The sequence below is a fragment of the Musca autumnalis genome, unplaced genomic scaffold (genome assembly GCF_047663935.1).
Source record: "Musca autumnalis isolate F117 unplaced genomic scaffold, ASM4766393v1 scaffold_4, whole genome shotgun sequence".
Taxonomy (NCBI): Eukaryota; Metazoa; Arthropoda; class Insecta; order Diptera; family Muscidae; genus Musca; species Musca autumnalis.
In genome coordinates, this window is record NW_027411977.1 from 89,980,335 (window position 1) to 90,003,720 (window position 23,386).

The 23,386-nt window shown below is 38.3% G+C and overlaps 2 protein-coding genes across 2 annotated transcripts in view; both read right to left on the reverse strand.

Annotated features, from left to right (window-relative positions):
- Window positions 1–10,765: 10,765 nt before the first annotated feature.
- LOC141401056 (sodium-coupled monocarboxylate transporter 1) lies at window positions 10,766–21,700 on the reverse strand. The gene is made up of 7 exons (XM_073980879.1): window positions 21,159–21,700; window positions 20,944–21,092; window positions 20,627–20,788; window positions 20,440–20,555; window positions 12,243–12,602; window positions 11,710–12,177; window positions 10,766–11,640 (listed from the first exon to the last, which is right to left on the reverse strand). The coding sequence occupies exons 1-7, from the start codon at window positions 21,697–21,699 to the stop codon at window positions 11,361–11,363; spliced, it is 2,076 nt and encodes a 691-aa protein (XP_073836980.1). The 5' UTR covers window position 21,700; the 3' UTR covers window positions 10,766–11,360.
- Window positions 21,701–21,838: 138 nt separating this feature from the next.
- LOC141401057 (uncharacterized) overlaps window positions 21,839–23,386 on the reverse strand; it is a 29,478-nt gene continuing 27,930 nt past the window's right edge. Inside the window, exon 2 of the mRNA XM_073980880.1 lies at window positions 21,839–21,931. Within this exon, the coding sequence (XP_073836981.1) occupies window positions 21,924–21,931 (8 nt within the window). The 3' untranslated portion in view covers window positions 21,839–21,923. The remainder of the gene's footprint in view (window positions 21,932–23,386) is intronic.

Sequence of the window (23,386 nt, forward strand, 5' to 3'; positions counted from 1 at the left end):
GATTTTCGGTATTTTGAGAATTTTAGCCACAATTTGTAACCGAACTATCTGCAATTTGACATTTGAGGTTCTCAGTGGTCATGAAACATCTCCACCAAACATCGTCAACATAGGTCCATGTTTCGGTATGGCCCCCTTATAACCGTACCTCCCGATTTTCGGTATTTTGAGCATTTTAGTTACAATTTTTAACCGAACTAGCTGTAATTTGACATTTGAGGTTCTCAGTGGTCATGAAGCATCTCCACGAAACATCTTAAACATAGGTCCATGTTTTGGTATAGCCCCCATATATCGGTACCTCCCGATTTTCGGTATTTTGAGAATTTTAGCTACAATTTTTAACCGAACTAGCTGTAATTTGCCATTTGAGATTCTCAGTGGTCATGAAATATCTCCACCAAACATCGTCAACATAGGTCCATGTTTTGGTATAGCTCCCATATAAAGGTACCTCCCGATTTTTGGTATTTTGAGAATTTTAGCCACATTTGGTAACCGAACTATCTGCAATTTGACATTTGAGGTTCTCAGTCGTCATGAAACATCTCCACCAAACATCGTCAACATAGGTCCATGTTTCGGTATAGCCCCCATATAACGGTACCTCCCGATTTTCGGTATTTTGAGAATTTTAGCTACAGTTTTTAACCGAAATAGCTGTAATTTGACCAACATAGGTCCATGTTTCGGTATAGCCCCCATATAACGGTACCTCCCGATTTTCGGTATTTTGAGAATTTTAGCTACAGTTTTTAACCGAAATAGCTGTAATTTCACCTTTAAAGTTCTCAGTGGTCATTAAACTTCTCCAACGAAACATCGTCAACATAGGTCCATGTTTTGGTATAGCTCCCATATAACGGTATCTCCCGATCTTCGGTATTTTGAGAATTTTAGCTGCAATTTTTAACGAACTAGCTGTAATGATCGGTATTTTGAGAACTTTAGCTACAATTTTGTCTATTCAATAACTGTACCTCCCGATTTTCGGGAATTTTCAGTGGTCACGAAATTTCTTCACTAAAATTCGTCAACATGGGTCCATTTTTGAGGGTCTACATTGTTTTGATGAAACTACCCTCAATTTGACTCTTGAAGTTCCCTGCAGCTATAAAACTTTTCCGCCAAAAAATTTAAAGATAGGTTGGCTCTTTGATATAGCCCAGTAAGTGGTACCTTTCACCTAGCTGAACACATTTTGTTAGATTAGATAACACTGCCCAACAAAGTGAAGGTGAAAGCCTGGGGCACGGAAAATTCCTCTTGGGGAAGAAAGGCCTTGGTAATTATATTATGAACCCCGAAGGACAGATCCGCCGTGAGTCGAATTTCCGCGTTATGGCGTGCTGAAATTTTTGTTAGAGACCCTGTGGGCCATCACGAATTAGCGTTATATCTTTGTTCACTGTTGCTTAAGTGCTCTACAAAAACAACAAACAAAGATATAATGCTAATTCATGATGGCTTACAGGGTCTCTTGTAAAACCTTCATCACGCCATAACGCGGAAGTTCGACTCACGGCGCATCTGTCCTTCGGGGTTTTTAATATACACACACCAAGGGCTTTCATCTTCAAAAGGAAATATCTATGCCCCAAAACATTTGTGCTCACAGTGTAATTTAAGCAATAGTGGGAGGCAGTAGGAGTCTATCCATTGTCAAAAATTGTTCCACCTAAAATTGTGAAAGGACTCTAATTATTCCATTTTAATTATGACTATTTTATGGTGGAGGGTATAAAAAGTTCGGCCCGGCCGAACTTAACGACTTTTTACTTGTTTGATATTGAAAATGTTTGATATAACCCCCCATAGAACGTTTTAGCCTCATTATCACACATTAGCTGAAATTTTGTATTTAGTCTTCGTTGGGAACATTAAACTGAAATAGCTTAAATTTCGTATTTAGTCTTCGTTGAGAGCGTGTGTTGCTATAGGTTTTGATATAGCCCCCATAGAACGGTATTTTCGGTATTTCCACAGTTTTAGACTCATTATCACTACGAAATGGCTGAAAGTTCGTATTTAGTTTTTTTGGTAGCATTGAAATTTCCCCCAAAAATGAGTTGTTATAGGTCCACGTTTTGATATAGTCACCAAAATAGGTATCTCCAGATTTTCAGTATTTCCACAGTTGTGGCTTCGTTAGCTCACCGAAATGGCTGAAATTAGGGATTCAGTCTTAGTTGGGTGTATACAAAGAAGAAATTTCTTCTGTAAAAACTTTAAAGTTCTCAGCGAAGAACCCACAAAAAATTTTATTAAACATCCATTATTTTACGCAGCGACAAACAATTCATAAAATTTACTTTGTATAATTTAGCGCCATCTGTTTAGAAACTAAAGAACTGCTCTGGTAGGTTTGTGTCTGCGATGGTTATGTGGATACTATAAAATACCTTTTATAGCAAAACAACCATATAATAAATAATCACCACAAAAAACAACCTGAATTGTTCCCGATTTTCTCATCAGATGGCCAAACAAACTATATTATTCATGAAGCAATAATTCACAGGAAACAAGTGAAAATTTCACACTGAGGTTAGGGATGAAGCACAAAATTTCGAACTGTGTAGAAATATGAACATACAGTTTGACAAACAAATGTATTGCAAAGGACAAAATTGTGAAAATTTTCATATTAATTGTTCGCTTATGGCAACAAATTATGTAAACACTATACGGGTTTTCTGTGCAAATCTGTTTCTGTTGGTCATCAAAACTATATTCCGTATACAAAGTTTATTTGCAATTTATAACAAATACGGACTAAAATAAGAATTACCTACTACTTTGAAGTGACAATAAATGTATCGCAAAGGGAAAAGCAGTACAATAAAACTAAACATTTTTGAAAATTTGTGTAGTCATTATGCATTTTTATGACTTTTGCGGCTAATAATGGACTAAAAGTATTGAATGTGATAAAGTTCAGTGAAAATAAAAGCCGTCGTTTAGGGTCTTCAGACAGGTAGAAAACATATGAGACCATATTGACAATACACAATGACGAATCGGCCGCAGACAAGTATGCAAAGAATGAATATTTGACTTAATATGTATTGTCGGATAATGGACCAATGCAAAACAGTCCGATTTTGGCTTTGAAAACATAGAAATACCTCTGGACACTATAGGGAAAAATAGACCCTCTGTATATTATTTTGAAAGACCTACAACAGAGCTCTATTTCCTCTCTCAATAGTATTGGAATCACTTAATTTTTACTAAATGCCATCATAATAAATCCCAAAAAGTGCTCCAGATCTAATAAATCCCATCACATATGGAAATTATACACCTTCTAGAAAAGCTGGAATATCGAATTTTGGGCACTATATTTTTTACCAAGCAAAAAGTATGCAAAATCGGGTTCACGGACATAATAATGAATGGGAAGACATCCCTACAGACATCATTAGGAAATATTTAATATTCATTATTCTAAAAGTCGGTAAAACGGGTCCAAAGAGCTCAAACACGTTCAAATACCACCATTCCAAAGGACAGATCAAGACATATTAATCTTATTTGTGTAAGTTGCTGATGTAATATAACAAAACTAAACTGTTAAATACCTCGGCCCGACCTCCTGGTATCAACCCTTATAAATTATTTTTTTAAGAAAAAAAAAATCGAAAAAAGTCCTCCAACGAAAGATCAAGATTTAATAAAAACAAGTAAAAAAGTATCAGTCGGCTTTGCCGACAGAGATATACCCTCAGCATGTATATATTGAAACATTTTTCCCCAAAAAACGTATGTATTTAGGGGTTTTTAAAAAAATTTCGGAATTTGAAGTGACAAAAATGTTCATTAGGATTAGATATCAAAAGTTTTGCGGAGGAGATACTAAAAGGAATGGATCTACATTGACCATTATGGAAGTGGATCTCCAGCCACTACATATGGTGCCATAGGGGGTTTTTGCACCCTTCGGGATGTTTGCTCAAGAAGTATGGACTTGCCCCTGAAAAAACGTTTACCATCGTAATTGAGGCAGCGAATGCAAGTTGCTTCAACAAAAATCAAAGTGATTCGATAGCAGGTCTTAAAGTGAACTTATCCGAAATTGTGTGTGGGAGGTACCGGATGGAGTGGACAAATATAGTCCATATTTGAACCTGATCTATATCTAGTAGATATATTAGGATGTGTATAGTATGGACCAATTCGACCACTACCTTCAAGAGTTACCGTATGAACAAATTTTCCGAACATTTTTGAACTTTTGTGGGGGAGGTACCTGAAGGAGTGGACCGATATGGCTTATCTTCGAACTTAAACTATGTTTGGACAAAATATTACTAAGGCCAAACTTTGGACCGAATCGGCGGACCTGTTCGAGAGTTATTTTGCCCTCCAACCTCCTCACACGGTGTCATAGGGGTTTTTTGCAACTTTCAGGCTATTTTCTCAGGAAGTATGGACTTGCCCCTGATGAAATTTATACCGTCGTATGGAGGGCAGTGAATACAAGTTGCTAAAGCAAAAATCAAAGCGATTCGAGAGATGTTCCTAAACTGAACATTTCCAAAATTTTGTGTGGGAGGTACCCGACGGAGTGGACCGATTGAGTCCATATTAAAACCTGATCTAAGTCTGGTACACGCTCCACGATGGGCAAAGTATGGACCAAATCGGTTACACCCTTCAAGAGTTATTGTGCGTACAAATGTTCCGAACATTTTCGAACTTTTGTGGGGGAGGTACCGGAAGGAGTGGACCGATATAGCTCATCTTCGAACTTAAACTAAGTTTGGACAAAATATTACGAAAGCCAAAATTTGAACCGAATCGGTTCATCCCTTCGAGAGTTATCGTGCGCTCCAGCCAGCCAGACAGACGGACGGACATTGCTCAATCGACTCCAAATTGTCTGAAACACATTTCGTCCAAACATACTTGGGGTCTAAAACCATTATTTCGATGAGGCACATTTTGCCCGTATGAAAGTATATATACCCTTCATAGCCTAAAGGCTGAGGGTATAATTAGGGAACTAGTATCCTTAGAGTGTAACATGCCGAACCTTAAATTTTGGTTTAACTAAGCTCATTACTGTTCCAATGAATGTCCAAAGTGGATAGACAACTCATTAAGGAACATAACTTTGGTAATTCTCCAAAAAACCGTAGATTTGGTATTTTTTGCAATACATTTATTGTCACCTCCAACTAGTATTTAACTCTTATTTTTGACCGTATTTTTATAAATCGCAAATAAATTTTGCATATTTTAACGGAATACTGTTTTAGGGACCAATAGCAAGAGATTTGCACAAAAAACCGTATAGTTTTAACATACGAGTAATTTGATGCCATGAATGAACAATTAATATGAAATCGGCCTTTCAATACATTTGTTGTCTAACTGTATTTTTAATAGATACCAAGCTTTGAAGTTAAGGCTCAAACACAAACAGCCCGTCGCTTGCTTTGTTCGCTTTCCAAATGTCAAATGAAAAAGGAATGGTTAAATCACTCTCGAACGCTGGGAAGAAGAAAGATGGGACCCCAACAAGCTGTTTTAATCGGCAATTTGTGGAGTCCCCCGGAAGTGACAGGAGAAGTGAAGTGTAGCAGGGACGTACGCAGGATTCATGAAAAATCATGAAAATTTGAAATGTTGTGTAGCGTTACGTAAATCTATTTTAAAGGGTTTGTTAGTTGATTTTATATTAAAAATGTATTGACACAGAGTATATAAATTCATAGTATTTAGGGTACAATTATAATTTTTTAAAGAGAATAAAATAAGTCCTCGTATATTTAGAATTGAAAAAAAAATACTTTGAAGTTTTTAATCATGTAGGTCCACAGTATGGTATACCCAGAATTTTATAACCGCAGAGAATTGCAATTGTTTTTGCTATCACAAGATTTTCAGTATTTCGAAGATCATAGATTACATTTTGGGATTCCTCTTAATCCAAACCCTATATAACTCTATTCGCGAGTAGGACGAGTTAAGTTATACACGCGCTTAATATGTTGGAGGGTATACCCGATCATAACTCCTTTTTCGACTTCTGTGAATTAAATACCTCGAAAAAGAAGAATAACTCGAATCCGCGAGTGCAGCTTGCACTTCTACATTAATATTGTATCGATAGCCTAAGAATAAAATATTATTTTATGTCATAAAACGCCATATTTGCTTCTTTACTAGAAGTGATAGAGTCTGTGCAAGACAATTAAAAACGCCAGAAATTTAAAATCGGACTATACAGACTACGACCTCCGAATCCTTCTCACAGTACTGTATGAGACTACAAAACTCATGTTTGGGCTATGCCAAAGTATGGTTGAACAAATATCTCAGAAGCCAATATCAGAAATCATTCGGCAAACTCAGATAAATCGTCACAAAACACTTTAAGTCGAAAAAGTTCCATGATTGTTGTTCCGGCTGTATTATCTACTATCGATATAATGTTACAGAAGAAGCATTAATTTTTTAATTGTACGTGTAGACGTTTTCGGACTCGATGATATTAAACACTTTTCTGGACTCAGGTCTTGCAACTTATTGGAACTAGAATTTAAATATTTCTTAAATTACATGAATGTAATGCTTCAAAGGTAACATAGTTTTGACAAATAACAATTGATCCTTAAACAACCCCACATAATTACTCGCTAATAATAAGCAAATTAATCAAAAGTGTTTTATTTTTGTCATAAATTATAATCGGTTGGAAACGAATTAAAAAAAATCGTATTTTGCGCTTTATCAGGAAGCGTGGACTTGCCCACGAAAAATAGGATATCGCTGTAAACAAGACTACAAGCGTCAACAAAAAGAAATGTCGAAAGGATCCTCGGACAGTCTTTAAACTGCGCTTATTTTAAACTTTTGTGAGGGATATAACACTATGCAACACTGAAAATGCAAACAACTTCTGGTATGCATATTTTGAAAGTACATATTGAGACTATAAAAACCCTAGTAGGGTTTTGTCCTGTCAGATCCAGTTCGGATTTTATGGCCTCATCTTAACCGGGCTAAAACTACAGTTTTTTGCATTTATGGGACCTTTATCTCAGAAACGAACAGGAATCTGGCCTTGCTGTCATGGGTAATATTGTAGCCCTAAACTAGTAGAACTTATCTTTTGAAGAGACTACATAAAAAAAACTCCATCTAGGGCATCAAAATTGATAAAATGTAGAAAATTTTACATAATTTTTGAAATTCTGGTCAGTATCAGCTAAACTATTGGGAGTTGAACCAAGTAACCTCTTGCAAAAATATTCTAAATAAAGTTCTTAGCAATTCTTCAGACCATTCTGAAACTCTACAGTGCTTACTTCATGTTGTTTCAGCAGTATTTTGCATCATATCTTTTACAACACGTATTTCAAACACAGTTCACACCAACAGTTTATTCTCGCATTTCGGATTTCACTACATTATTGACATTTTTATTAAATCTTCGTTGAAAAATGTACTTAAAACAATGGCATAGAGGCATCTTACCACAATGACATGTTCTGAAGAGTTGTGTATTAAATTCCAGGGAATATTTTGCCAAAAGAAAATATTCAGAAAAAATTAACGGTTTTGGGGATACGGTGCGAAATGTATAAAAATTGTGGAACTTTTGCATATATTTTGAAATTTGAGGCAATAAATGTAGTTTTTCGAGTTCATTATTTCTCCAAATATTTTATTCTTGTCCTTATCTACAAATTTGCTTCAGAGGTCAGAAGAAGATTCGCATTGGTTTCAGAGATATAGCCCAGAATTTCTTTAAAAACTCAATATTTAACCATGTTTAGATGGGGCCATAAAATCCGAACAACAAAACCCTACTAAGGTTTCTTGTCGTTTGGGTTTGTACTTTCAAAAAATCCTCAGTTCGAATTGTTTGCACAAGATCGCCTTAAAAATGTTGCACAGTGTAATTGAATATGTTGTCTAAACATATTCTCTTGGAACTTGATGTACATGTGGAAGTAATTTCACGATATTTGAAGGAGTGGACCGATATAACCCATATTAGGCTCGATCTATGTCAAGGAAGAAATATTGCAATGTGCAAAGTTTAGATAGAATCGATTACTCTCTTTGAGAGATATAGTATGCACCAATTTTGCGAAAATGTTTGAACTTTTATGGCGGAGGTACAGATATGACTTAAACTTCAAATATTACGAGATCCAAAACTTTGACCAAATCAGTTGATCCGGTCGACAGTTATCATGCGCTCCATTCTGACAGATAAACAGAGATACAGACAGACGTATTGTGCTGAAGGCCCTAAAGGCTGAGTGTACAATTATACTGTGCAACACTAAAAATGCAAACAACTTCTAATAGATATTTTTCGTTTCGACTTTTCATATCCGGTTCGAATTTTATGGCTTTATCTAAACCAGTCTAAAACGACCTTTTTCAGAACATATGTCATACAAAAATCGATAAAATATAGAAAATTTTACATCATTTCTGAAATTATACCCAATAGCTGCTAAATCATTGGGAGCTGAACCATGCTACCTTTACAGGAAATTTTCGAAAAAGTGCGCTTAACAATTCCTTGGAACATTGTGAAGATGTAAAATTCTTCCTTCATGTTGTTTCAGCAGTATTTGATGTACCTCTTTTTACATCATGTATATCAAACACCGTTGACACAAACAGACTATTCTCATATTTGGCAATTCGTGGTGAATTATTGAAATATTTATTAAATGATCGTTGAAAAATATTCTAGATATACCGTGATAGAGACATTAGACAACAAAGGCATGTTCGGATGAATTGTGTAGCACGTTCAAGCGAATATTTTTTTTAAGATATCATTACGACAAATTTTAAAGTTTGGGAGATATGGTGCAAACAATATCAAAACTGTGGTATTTTTAGCTATTGCATACATTTTATAGCGCTAATGCAGTTTTTCGATTTTTTGTAAAAATATTTTCTTTGTTCCCTTATTTTTAATTTTGCTAAAAATCTCAAAAAAGTGTATATCTAAGGTCTAACAGCTCAACTCGAAAGAGAATTAATTAAATATCACTATAAATGACCTTAGCCCTAATACGGCAAAAATAAAAAAAACAGAAAAAATAATTTCAGCATGAGCCAGGCTGGGATTCGAACCTGTGTCTCCGACAACTGAGTGTCAAGGTTGCCGGCGTCTTAGCGTTCTGAGCCACCGTCAAATTGTCAAAACTTTAGTAGACAATAATTGGTGATCAAAAACAAATCTTCTGATATAGAGGAGCAATTACTAATGACGTAGGAATAAAACACCATAGTATTTGTGAACATTGAAAAATGGGATTACCAAGCAGGACTTTAGGAAAAGTTTGGGGTTCGATTAACTGACATAATTTCGCATATGCATTTATCTAATGAAGTGAGATATATATACTAGTTACCAAGCTTTGCCTTCGTCTGCCACAAAAATATCCTAATACGCCTGAAGATCGGCTTAACCACCCGTGAAACGTAGCGTAATGGTTGGATGCGTGGGACTTCGGTAGACTCCTAATTTTTCTATGTATATCTAAGGTCTAACAGCTCAACTCGAAAGGGAATTAATTAAAAATCAAATGTCGTTCGTTAGTAATTGTATCACTTGAGAACGGCTGGACCAAGTTGGATAATTTTTTTGGAAATGTTCGTCATAATCCGACTTAGGTTTTTATGGAAAGAAAATTTAACCACGCCCACTTTCAATTTTCAATTTCAATTTTTCTACTACTACTTAACGAATTTTCCTGAAATTGTCTGGGAATGTACAGGGATGGCCCATGATGAAAATAGGCAACAAATTTAGTTGAATTAGGAATGTACCGGTTTGAAAATTAATTTGCGAGATAATTGTGGTTGTGTCTCCTTACATACTTATTTGGGAATTTTACTGAAAATAGGCTGCATAGATTGTTTGATATAAAAAACGCTACATTTGTGTCGGTATGAAAATGTACGAATTAATCTAAAATGTAGGTACTTCTTTGGGCCTAAACGAGGGGCCAGCAACGCGGATCTGGGTCTGCTAGTATAAAATATGAAATATAAAATATACATATATTAATTTAAAATCAAGCAGATTTTATAAATGACAGTAAACAATATATTTTCAAAAAATATGTAATTTTTAATATCATATAATCTTATATATATAAAAATGGTGTAAAAAATGTATAGTAATTCATAAAATGAGAACGGCTAGGCCGATTTCTGTAAAATTTTTTGTCAGTTATTCGTATTTTCGAGAAAAAGGTCTTTACGGAAGAAAATTTTGGAAAATCTCTCTGGAAAAGTCGGAAAATTGGAAAAATCGAAAATTGAGTTTTTGTATGAAATTTTATTCCTTAATAGCGAGACGAAGTTCGCCGGGTCCGCTAGTTTAATATAATAATAAACTACAAAAATGAAAGTATTCCAGAAACTTTAATCACCCCAGAAATAGTTGGTACCACAGTGGTGCAATGGCAACCCTTGCACTCTGAATGCCCGGGTTCGATTCCCAGGCCAGACAAAATCACATTTATAAAACTTCATCACAAACTGTGTCTTATAGTACGGTTACACTTTGACACTTTAAGTCCAAACCCACTGGGTTAATCCGGTTAAGTGTAACCGGGGTATTAAGACACACTGTTCGGACTTAATTCCATGTAATTGAGCTAATATGCACAGATGAGAGAAAGGAGACTTCCGTTTTGAGATGTTTATGGGCGTCAGTATATATTATCCCCTATTATATACTATCCTCTGTTTTCCTAAGTAAAATAAACAATTTAAAATTTGCAACATTTATTTTATTAGGTTTGCATGCATTTTGTTGTTTGTTTTTTTCGTTATTTTTCTTCTATTTTTTATTAATTTCTCTAAAGGAAATCACAAAAGGATTTCGTGATTATATATTAAACTAAACAAAGACAAGTCAAGCGGCTTGTTTCAAATCGTACATACATAAATACTGGTGCACATCTTTATAAAACTACATAGTAACTACAAAATTACTAATACGAGTATACATATTGTTACTTTTTTTATTGCTTGAGCAAAAATAAAAGGAAGACAAAAAAACTTATAACTAATAAAAAAAGTTTCGGTGTATCACTTGTTGAGGATTTGTGTTACCTCTATGTCTAAATTAGGGTGGGAAGGCGCAGGACTTATTGATTCTCCTCTTTCGTTTTTTTCTATGAGGCAAAAATCAGATCCTTTGTGTAATCTTTGATCTTAGCACTAAGAGGTAATTTGTACATACAATAAATACATGGTGCATACACGTATGGAATATAATCGTAAAAGGTGGGTCTAGTAAAATTAGGTGGTGGTAGTGGTATACAAGTGAAAAATAATTATACTATAGAAATTGTGCCAGTTTATTCATCATCCAAACGTATGGCATGATTCACATGTCCACAAGCCTCTTGGATCTGTTCTGCAGTGGCAAGTGTGGTGGATATGGTATTGTTCTCCTTTGGTGTATTAGCCTCAGTGTCCATTTTCATGGCGTTCGATGTCTTGGCCGAGTTGATTTTCAATACACGATGTTTTTGTACACAATTCACAATGGAGGATATAATTAGACCCAAAGCCAGGGTCAATAGACAGCCAATCATGGAATACCACATATAGCTGAGTTTAAATATGGGCCAATCCCTAAAAAAAGTTGAACATAAAATGTTAATTATCTGCTATTGCACAGAATTTGAAATTATGATAACTTACGTAAATCCAGTCTCTGCAATTTCCAAAGCTTCCCTACGCACTGTAACCGCTGAGCCCAAGGATTGTGTTACATTGACCAAACAATCACAGTTCTCCACTGACAAAGGTAAATCTTCAGGATCTACATTGGAAATTTGAGCAACTACTCCAATGAAAATGACAATAACCAAAGACGCAATGCCACCGTAGAAGGCACCCTTGGTATTGGCACTCTTAAAAGCTATGCCCAAAACAAATAGGCCCAAAGTCACACCACCAATAAGACCATTTAGTGTTAAGGTGGCTTGTAGAACACCACCCAACCGTTCCACTATGAAAACCAGACCGAAGGATAAGATACCATAGCCCAGTGACATCCATTTGGCATATAAGGCGCCCTTATCGGGGGAAATTTTGATATTCAAGCCATTCACTAGCAAATCTTCGCAGGTCACAGCCGACAACGAGTTCAAGGCAGAAGCCACAGTTCTAATAAGAAAAATAAAAACAAATTAAATTAATATGGAACAAAATTTCCATTTGCAAATGCTTACCCCAAACTTGCTGCAAAAATACCAGCCACAAATATACCAGCCATTGTATAAATATGCTCATAGGTACTAATAATATAGTATGGCAACAATTGATCCGAGGCTGTAATACGCCCCGCTGTCAAAGGATCACAATCGGCATAGTGATTAAAGACCATCAGACCAGTATAGAAATTCAATAGGAACACAACCACAAGTCCCAGGATGGCAAAACCCAAAGCAATGCGAGCCAATTTCAAAGATTTCAATGACATACATTTCTGTACCGAAGCTTGATTGGTGCAAAACAATGATGTCCAATAGAAGAAACCACCAATAACTACCGACCATACAGTGTGACGTGTTGTTGGATCCATGTTAAAGCTGAAAAAATATAAAAATTATTAGTTTTGTAAGATATAAAAACTCTATTTTATTTTAAATAAGTTTTCCAATATATTGCCACTTTGTAGAGTTGGGCAATTGAGCGACCTAGTTCACTGTCCTAGTTCAATATTAAGTATACACAGTTTGTTCGTACAAAAGACCGGTGTAAATTGAACTATATGTGAACAAGGTCGTTCAATATACATAGTTCAATTGGCACAACTCTACCACTTAGTTTCTTCTATACGTATACATAACGACACTATCAATACGCACTGGTGTATCAAAGACAGGACACTCCTATCAACATGCTAAGCTTAAGTAAACGAATTAGGTAATAACAATGTGATTTTAATTCTAAAATAGACCACTTCTTAAGTGGACACATAGTCATTCCTAGTTCGAAAGGTCTCGATACAGTTCTAGCTACAGAGAGTGTCGACAGCTCATTTGCATTAGAGTTTATTTAGTGGATCCGAGGCCCAACAAGTCTTGATACAATCTTACCTACCGAGAGGGCAGAATCCGAGGACCGAGAGATATCCGGTTTAAAGCATCCATTCAGAGGGACGAATGGTCTCGCGTGTATAATGCATTTCATTGTATGAGTGCCGAGCGATCTTGCAACAGCTCTATTTGGCGACATATCCATTATCCGACAAGAACCAGCTCTAAAGAATTTCTTCAAAAGAGACTGGAAGTGGTGTTCGAGGATAACGCGACGGTAGGGCTTAAGGACGCATTTTTTTCCATTTAAAACAACGTATTTCATATGTGTTGTCTTGAATGAAGAAACAAGAACTAAATCTTACCCAAGTAGTGATCTCCTACCTAACAAGTAAAAAAGTATCAGTCGACGAAGATATACACTCAGCCTGTGTGGATTAAAACACCTTTTTCCCGAAACAAAACCCATGTATTTAGGGGGCCTTGCCGACAAATATATAGATTAGGATAACATCTCAAAAGTTATGCGGGGGAGATACCTAATGGAACGGACCGACTAGGCCGTCGTTTTTTTTTTTTTTTTTTGGAGTCATTCCTCCCGACATTTCAGTTGGTCACCATATTCTTTAGAGCTTTTGGACCATTATATCAGAAAACATAGACTTGCCCACGAAAAACATCATATCGCTCTAAACAGGACTACTACGAGTACCTTCGGTAAAAATATCCAAAGGATTCTCGCACAGACTCTTAACGGCACTCAAACAGAAATGTTGATCAATTGTGTGGGTGGTACCCTAAGAAATGGATCGGTAGGGCCCACTTTTAAAACTAAACTAAGTTTGTAAAAAATATTTCGAGATCCAAAGTTTGGACCAAATCGGTTGAGATATAGCGCGTACCATTTTACCGAATATTTTCGGACTTTTGTGGGGAGGTACCGGAAGGAGTGGACCTATAAGCACTATCTTCTAATTACATCTAATATTCGAATAAATATTACGATATGCAAAGTGTGGATCAACGCAGCATTCGGTTCGGGTTGTTGTCGTGCTACACATGCTGGCAGTAGGGGATTTTTACAGTTTTCGGGTCATTTTCTCAAGAAGTATGGACTTGCCACTGAAAAAACTTGTACCATCGTAATAGCGGCCTTGAGTGCAAACTGTTGCAAGAAAAATCAAAACAATTAGAGAGGATGTCCTAACCTACACTTTTCCGAAATTTGGTGTGGAAGATATCGAAGTCGTTGCATATATAGTCCATATTCTAACCTAATCTATGTCTCGTAGAAATATTACGATATCCATCGGTTACTGCCTTCGAGAGTTATCGTGCGCACCATTTTAGCGAAAAATTTTGAACTTTTGTGGGGGAGGTACCAAAAGGAGTGGACCGTTAAGACCCATCTTAGAACTTCATATAACTTTGGGCAAAATATTACGATTGCCAAATTTTGGATCGAATCCGTTCATCCATTTTCTCAGGAAGTATGGACTGGCCCCTGAAAAAAACTTGCACCGTCGTAATGGGGGCAGCGAATACAAGTTGTTACAATAAAAATCAAAGGGATTCGAGAGGAGGTCTTAAACTGCAGTTTTCCAAAATTTTGTGTGGAAGATACCCGAAGGAGTCAACCGATATAGTTCATGTTCGAACTTTATCTATGCCTGGTAGAAATCTTACTATGCGCACAGTATGGAATAAATCGGATAGTCCCTTCGAGAGTTAGCGTGCGCCCCAGCCAGACAGACGTACGGACATTGCTAAATCGACTACAAATTGTCTGAAACGGATTTCGTCCAAACATACGAGTACTTGCCCGTATGAAAGAGTATATAGCCTCGTTAGCATAAATGCTGAGGGTATAAAAAGAGATCTCCCCCTAACGCCGAGTTGTTAAGCGACAACATGCCGCCGATTAGTGTCTTTTAAGATTTGCAGTAGCTTACCAACTGTATTATAACCAAGCCTCGTTGTTGCCTATGCGCCTCAATGAACAACAGGTTTAGTTGCCAAGTCCCTGCAGTGGCAAGGAGGCTATGCCACGGTTGACTTCAGTCCCTCCATTAAATCAATATCTCAGTATATACGAACTTTTATTACAAAATATAACAAACCTGAAAATTTGCCTACGACTGATCTTGGTTTTAGACCCCAACCATTATTTCCTTTTTACCCTCGGGATACTCTTGCAAAAGTGCAACAACCTCCCTAACCTGAATATTATACAAATTAACAAATTTCTGCGTGGGCGGACACAACATACCGAAACTCGACGACATAAACGACAGTCTGAACAGAAATCCCACGGCAGCGGGTTCTTTCGTACCGGATTGACCTGAGACCACAGTGTTTCGGCGGCTACAAAGCAGCATTAAACCTATCCTTCTACGTGGGTTTCATGTCGCAACAAACAGTCTAAACAGACAGAGCAGGGTAGAGCCCTGCTTAACCTCGTCCACAAAAAAATATCTCAAAATTTGCGGAAAGAGGCATCCAAGACGACATTTGGGAAAATTTATCACTGAAGGCAGAAACTATAAAAATAACTTATATACGTATTTCCACCTACAGTCAGAATATTTCACCCCAAATCATCGGAAAAGACCGGATTAGTTAGAGCCGTATGGAGGAGGAAGATTGTAAGGACAAATTATCCATCAAAATGACAGATGTTTTGCTAGTACCTCCGACTGCCAAAAATGCCAAAGACAGACGGACGGACATGGTTAAATCGAGGTACCCGAGGTAGTGGGCAGATATGGCCCATCTTCGAACTTAAACTAAGTTTAAACAAAATATGAAGAAAGCCAAACTTTGGACCAAATCGGTTAATCCTTTCAAGAGTTATCGTGCGCCCCAGCCAGCCAGACAGACGGACGGACGGACATGGTTAAATCGACTCCAAATTGTCTGAAACGGATTTCGTACAAACATACTTGGGGTCTAAAACCATTATTTCCATGAGGCACGTTTTGCCCATATGAAAGTGATATTGGCGTGGATGCCTTGGTACCCTCAGGCTTCACCTTTAAAAGTGCAACAACCTCCCTAACCTGAATATTATACAAATGAACAATGACGAATATTCCCTCACTACTGTCGCAAACTTCTGCGTGGGCGGGCACAACATACCGAAACTCGACGACATATACGACAGTCTGAACAGAAATCCCACGGCAGCGGGTTCTTTCATACCGGATTGACCTGAGAGCACAGTGTTTCGGCGGCTACAAAACAACATCAAACCTATGCTTCTACGTAGGTTTCATGCTGCAACAAAAACAACAACAACAGTCTAAACAGACAGAGCAGGGCTCTACTTAACCTCGTCCACAAAAGAAATATCCCAAAGTTTGCGTAAAGAGGCATCCAAGACGATATTTGGGAAAATTTATCACAAAAGGAAGAAACTATAAACACAACTTAGATACGTATTTCCATCTACAGTCAAAATATTTCACCCCAAATCATCGGAAAAGACCAGATTAGTTAGAGCCGTATGACCCTACAACCCAATACTTCTTAGGCAAAAAGCACTGGAGGAGGAAGATGGTAAGGACAAATTATCCATCAAAATGACTGATGTTTTGGTAGTACCTCCGACATCCGAAAATGCCAAAGCAAAAGAAGCAATTGATAACAAATAGCAACGGAAATCAGTAACATACTTTTATGTACTACTGATACATCAAAAAGGATACTAAAAACCTCATTGGACGGGAATTTCAGGTGATAAGAATGCACCTCAAATTTATGACGAAGTTCGAATCATCTGCTAGGTAATTGAACTGTAGGAAACCTAAAACCTGTCGAAATCCCTATGTAGGTAACAACTGTAGGACGGCGTTAGAACGTTTTCTAAGTCTTTGAAACAACCACAACCTGGAAAGGTTGAAGAGGTGGCAAGTCCATAGGCTACCTCCTCCAACTCAAAACAGAATATGAGAGAGGTGACACAGTCGAAACCTGTGAAATTTGAGAAAGTGTTGAGAACATCTGATCCTCTATCAACGCAGAAGGTAAGTATTCGACAAATGTGTCTAGATCATAGTCTTCCAAAAAGGTTGAGAAGACTACACCAAAAAGCTCTGTGAGGAATTCGCTGCGATCCTCAGCTTCCTTACTTCCCAAACTCCATACTAGGGTGATGGAAGTGAGAGAATGGGGAGAGAGAAACCATCCAACGGAGGTGCAAACGCGAACAGTCTGGGTCTATGACAACGTCGACCACTTTAAAGGCCTAAAGTCCATAGTCGACCAACCCGAAACCACTACCAACAATCGTGAAGAGGGTGAGGTAATCGGAGGAACAGAAGCTCTCCGTGAAAAAGTTGATACTGTCACCACCGATTCATTCGTCTGTTTCGTATGCCTCGTTAACAATTAGGGATAGTGAGAAGAGCATCTCTGAAGATTCTAAAATCCATTCAGTCAATACATTCTTCGCAGCAAACTTCTAGATCTGGGAAGGCGAGCAAGGTTAGCCCAGTATATCACAAAAATCTTGCTAGTCTAACCCGAAGCATAATGACAAAACTGTGCAACGAACGATCTGAGGGTATCAATCATACACAAGGCTAATTCCAATGGGTGTATCAGTGAACGCCATGGGTGGCTGATCGAGGTCAGCTTAGGGACAACTTCGTCTCAGGCAGGTGGATCAGAGTAACGTACGACTTGACCAGCCGAAACCACAATCAATGATCGTGAGAGGATGAGATCATCGGAGGAACAGCAGTCCGCTGTAAAGAAGTCGACACCACCGATTCATTCGCCTGATGCATATGCCTCGGTGACAATGAGGGATAGTGAGAAGAGCATCAGTGAAATCCCTAAAATTCCTTCAGTCAGTACATTCTTCGCAGCAAACTTCTAGATCTGGGAGGGCGAGCAAGGTTAGTGGGAAGACTAGTTCTTTGCAGAAGCCTTGCTCGTCTAACCCGAAGCATAACGACAAAGCTGTGCTACGGATAATGACGAAGTTCGAATCATCTGCTAGGTAAGTGAACTGTAGGACTGAAACCTGTCGAAATCCCTATGTATGTAACAACTGTAGGACGGCGGTAAAACGTTTTCCAAGTTTCTGAAACAACCACAACCTGGAAAGGTTGAGGAGGTGGCAAGTCCATAGGCTACCTCCTCCAACTCAAAACAGAATATGAAAGAGGTGACACAGTCGAAACCTGTGAAGTTTGAGAAGGTGTTGAGAACATCAGATCCCCTATCAACGCAAAAGGTACGTATTCGACAATTGTATCTAGGTCATAGTCTTCCAAAAAGGTTGAGAATACTACACCAAAAAGCTCTGTGAGGAATTCGCTGGGATCCTCAACTTCCTTACTTGCCAAACTCCATACTAGGGTGATAAAGGTGAGAGAGTGGGAAGAGAGAAACCATCCAACGGAGGTGCAAACGCGAACAGTCTGGGTCTATGACAGCGTCAACCACCTTAAAGATCTAAAGTCCATAGTCGACCAACCCGGAGGAACAGAAGCTCTCCGTGAAGAAGTCGATACTGTCACCACCGATTAATTCGTCTGTTGCATATGCCTCGGTAACAATGAGGGATAGTGAGAAGAGCTTCGCAGCAAACTTCTAGATCTCGGAAGGCGAGCAAGGTTAGTGGAAGCCCAGTAAATTACAAAAATCTTGCTAGTCTAACCCGCAGCATAATGACAAAACTGTGCGACGAACGATCTGAGGGTATCAATCGTACACAAGGCTAATCCCAATGGGTGTATCAGTGAAGGCCATTGGTTGCTGATCGAGGTCAGCTTAGGGACATCTTCGTCTCAGGCAAGTTGATCAGAGTAACGTACGACTCGACCAGCCGAAACCACTATCAATGTCGTGAAGAGGATGAGATCATAGGAGGAACAGCAGTCCGCTGTGAAGAAGTCGACAACACCGATTCATTCGCCTGATGCATATGCCTGCCAATGAGAGATAGTGAGAAGAGCATCAGTGAAATTCCTAAAATTCCTTAACTCAGTAAGAAGTTGACATTGTCACCACCGATTCATTCGTCTGTTGCATATGCCTCAGTAACAATGAGGGATAGTGAAGATTCTGAAGATTCTAAAATCTGAGAGGGCGAGCAAGGTTAGTGGGAAGTCTAGTTCTTTGCAGAAGTCTTGCTCGTCTAACCCAAAGCATAACGACAAAGCTGTGCTACGAATAATCTGTGGGCATCAACCCTAGACAAGGCTAATCTCAATGGCTATATCAGTGAAAGTCATTGGATGCTGCGAACATCTTCGTCTCAGGCGAAGTGGATCAGAGTAACGTACGACTCGACTAGGGATACGCATGTCGGTTCTCGAGTAATCGATTCCTCGATTTTTTTGATTTGAAGAATCTAAAAATCGAAACCGACTTTTGACTTCGTAGAAAATCGAAAGATCGATTTTCTATTATGATTTTTAGATTTTTCCAGTGGAAATCGAAAGATCAATTCTGTTTTGACTTTTTGATGTACTACGAAAATGATTTAATAATTTTAACTAATTTCTTTGTATGTGAATACGATAAACATAATTAAATTGCACTCAAATATCCGCAAAAATCGAATTGACATTGATGGTGTCGGATTTATCCTACAAACGACTTGATCAAACGAATCAAAAGATCGATTTTTGAGTTGTAAGTAAAAATCAAAAGATCGATTTTTAAGTTTTAACCAAGAATCAAAAGATCGAAAGTTCGACTTTTGCTTGGTAATACGTATCCCTAGACTCGAACAGCCAGTCCTGTACAAATGATTCAACCGAAATCAACCGCTTCCTTATTCTCGCAGCTAATGGCATTGGCTCCCATAGAAAAGGCAATAATTGGCAGCCGTACTGCTGCTGCGATCTCGTGTGAGAGCTTGTCAGGATAATGAATTTAATTAAGTAGCAAGCGTCGGGGAATTGGAGAATTTTTCCGAAGAACGGCGGACTTGTCATAAAGTTAGCCACCTATGTATCAAAATGGAGAAGAATGACAAACAGTAGGGGTGCTAAACTTTGGACAAGGAAAGAAATGCTTCCGAATCACTGCGAAGCACCTGTAGCATGGAAGCAGCAAGACCTTAGATTTGCGATTGATATGAATCAATGTAAAGGCTGCTGCTGATGAACTTTTGACATCTTCTAGTAAAGCTTTAGAATTCTTTTTGATTGAAGTATTAAATAAGTGGAAGTTCGATAAGGGATTTCATGGTATCCTTGGGAGCCTAAAGGTTTGGTATGTTTGGACGAAATCCATTTCAGATCATTGATTAGCTCTATCCATCAGTCTGTCTGGCTGGCTGGCTGGTGCGTTCGATAACTCTTGAACGGATTAATCGATATCGCAGTAGCTTATAAAATGAATAGTACCTAATTAGGGCAATACTTACTTGAAAAATTCCAAACGATCCCTGTCAGCTGCAGTGTTGAAAATCTCAACAGGTGTTCCACTGTAATAACTGCCCAAGGCAACAACTAAAACCAACGACAAAGCCAATACCGCAGCCTAAAATTGGATTGAAAACAAAACTTTGTAAAATTAGAACAGATAATAGTAGTTGTGTGATAGGATATTACTTGGAATGTATCAGCAATAACCACAGCTTTCATACCGCCCTGAGATGAGTAGAAAACACACACGACATAAATAAGAACAACAGCTATTTTTGTATCCAATCCTGTTGCCTTGGATAGGGCAATGGCGGGGGCTAAAACAGCAACGGCTGTATAGAAGCACATCTGTAAAAAGAAAAAAAAAATGAAATATTAGAAAATATCACAACTGATTTTAAATTAATCGTTTTTCTTAGGCGATTCTAAAACAATTCGATCGATATACAACACAATTTTATTTACTAAATTTTAATGTCCTCTAACACAACAAACAAACTCACCTGTAGCACATACAATATGGCTCCCAAAACACGGATTTCCTTGCCAAAACGTATACCCAAATATTCATAACAACTGGTCAATTCCATTTTGAAATAAATCGGATAGAAAACTTTAACAGCAACTGGCACCACAAATACCATAGGAATAACTAAAAATTTAAAAAAATGTATTAAAAAACTGGCATAAATTTAAAAAACACACACACACAACTTACCAATCAACACAAATTGTGTACCCTGGAAATACATTTCCGATGGATTGCCCAACAATTCAATGGCTGTTATAAAACTCGTTGTTAAACTCAACGTCACGGGGAATATGGACATTTCCGAACCGAGTAAGAATTCATTTGATGAACTACCCGACTTTTTGAAGAATCCATAAAAGATACCAATACCCAGAGATATAACCAACATGCCCAATAGCACAGTATAATCATAGGGCGAAAATGTGGCCTTGTGTGATGGGTTACTACATTCTTCCATGGCCGGTTCATCGGCCAGAGGTACTGCAACGCTAGCAACATCTTGGAGATTTTTCAATAGCACAGATGCGGCCAATTTAAATTGAGGATTTTCCACTGAAGAATCTTCACCACGAACAATAACATATTCGGCAGCTTTCTTGGCAGGTGGATCAGTGGTAGTTTCAAAGGATTCAACGATACCTGTAGCAGGTAGTGCCCAACAACCAGCTGTGTGTGCCAATGCACACAAGAATAAAAGTTTCAAAATGGCTACCATTGGAGCTGGCATTTTGTTGTTTGTTCGTTTGTATTTTTGGAACTGTTTTATTTGTGTGGAATCGGATAATTGCTTATCCTTCTTTGGTATAGGTTCTGGTTCTAGTTTTTGTGACTTTTTTGTGTTGTGTTTCTTCGGTTAGTTCTGTGAATACAGGTGGGGGCGAGTTATTTACATTTCCGTTAAAGCTTTCGGCTATCAACAATAAGTTCACGTTTTCTTGGTCCAAAATATGTTCAGTAAGCTAGAAATAGAAGAAGAGAATATAAAATTAAAAACAATAATTAAATAAACATTTTAAACATTTTAAATAATAATAATAATATAAAATATATATTATAGGATATAAAACATATAAAAATCATGTACCCACTACAGTTTTTATGCTGTCTTTGCATCGCAAAGAAGACCAGCATAAGTAGTGTTGTTTGCAGTAAGCAGAGATCACAACAAAATGGCGGTGGGATTAGCAAATGAGCGTGATGAGCTTCGTCGAACCAACCCCAATGACCCCAGAGTCAGGAAGCTGACACTGGAAGTTAACAGGCTGGTCGGCGAGCATAAGCGGAACAAGTGGTTAAATCATCTGAAGAATTGCAACATTGGAACCGGTATAGGTGAATTGTGGGCAACGGTTAAGTCACACTCGAACCCAGGAAGAAGGGAGGATAGGACCTCAGTCACGTTTGGCGACGTTACTTTGACTGACACGAAGAGGTGCGCATGCCATTTCAATCGACAGTTTGTCAAGCACTCCGAGAGTGACAGGGCGAAGAGAAGAGTATTACGTCGTATCAGACCTCTTCCTGCCGAGGAGGAACCACCACAGTTTACAATGGATGATGTTGCCAATGCCATCAGGAACGCTAAATCATCCAAAGCGTTGGGACCTGATGGAATCTTCATGGTAATGCTGAAGCAGGTGGATGAGTCGGGAGTGGAGTATCTCACTAAAGTTCTCAACTTGTCGCTAGCCACCCTCATTGTTCCCGAAGTCTGGGAAATGGGCTGCCAGCAAAAGTGAATCGTACAGACCGATTTCGCTTTTGTCGCCCGTAGCAAAGACCCTTGGGGCCTTAGTCCTCCCCAGTATCAGGAATAGCTAGCAAGTTGCTGATCATCAGCATGGATTCCGTAAGCAGCACAGCACGACAACAGCGCTGCACGCCATCTCCACATATATTTGTCAAGGACTCAACCAGAGACAGCCGTGTGGTAGAACAGTGATGGTAGTGCTTGACTTATCAAAAGCCTTTGATACAGTCAGGCACTCCACGTTGTTTGAGGACATTGAGCAGACAACCCTCCGGCCAAGCTTGAAACGTTGGATAGTCAACAATACATGTGGACGCTAGTCGTACGTGGAATTCAGAAACAAGAAACCCCGTAGAGTGAAACAGGGAGTTCCCCAAGGCGGGGTGATATCTCCGGAACTGTTTAACCTCTATCTCTCCTGTATTCCGCCCCCTCCAGACGGCATCGAGGTCGTAACGTATCTGTGAGAGACTGAACAACTATTTAACCGATCTTACCACATTTTTCCACGCGAGGAATATGCAGATTTCCGCCACAAAATCAACAGCCACTCTGTTCACCACATAGACAGTGCAGTTTGGAAGAGAATTGAATGTCGTGGTCGACGGTAGCAGAATTCCGACCACAAACTGCCCCAAATTTTTAGGGGTCACATTCGACACTA

Bases quoted from the DNA above. Each gene is read 5' to 3' on its own strand.
- LOC141401056 (XM_073980879.1), bottom strand. From the start codon at position 21,699: ATGCCAGCTCCAATGGTAGCCATTTTGAAACTTTTATTCTTGTGTGCA. The intron at 12,178-12,242 runs GTAAGCATTTGC...TTTTCTTATTAG, and splicing joins ATTTTTGCAGCAAGTTTGGG to AACTGTGGCTTCTGCCTTGA. The intron at 11,641-11,709 runs GTAAGTTATCAT...AACTTTTTTTAG, and splicing joins ATTGCAGAGACTGGATTTAC to GGATTGGCCCATATTTAAAC.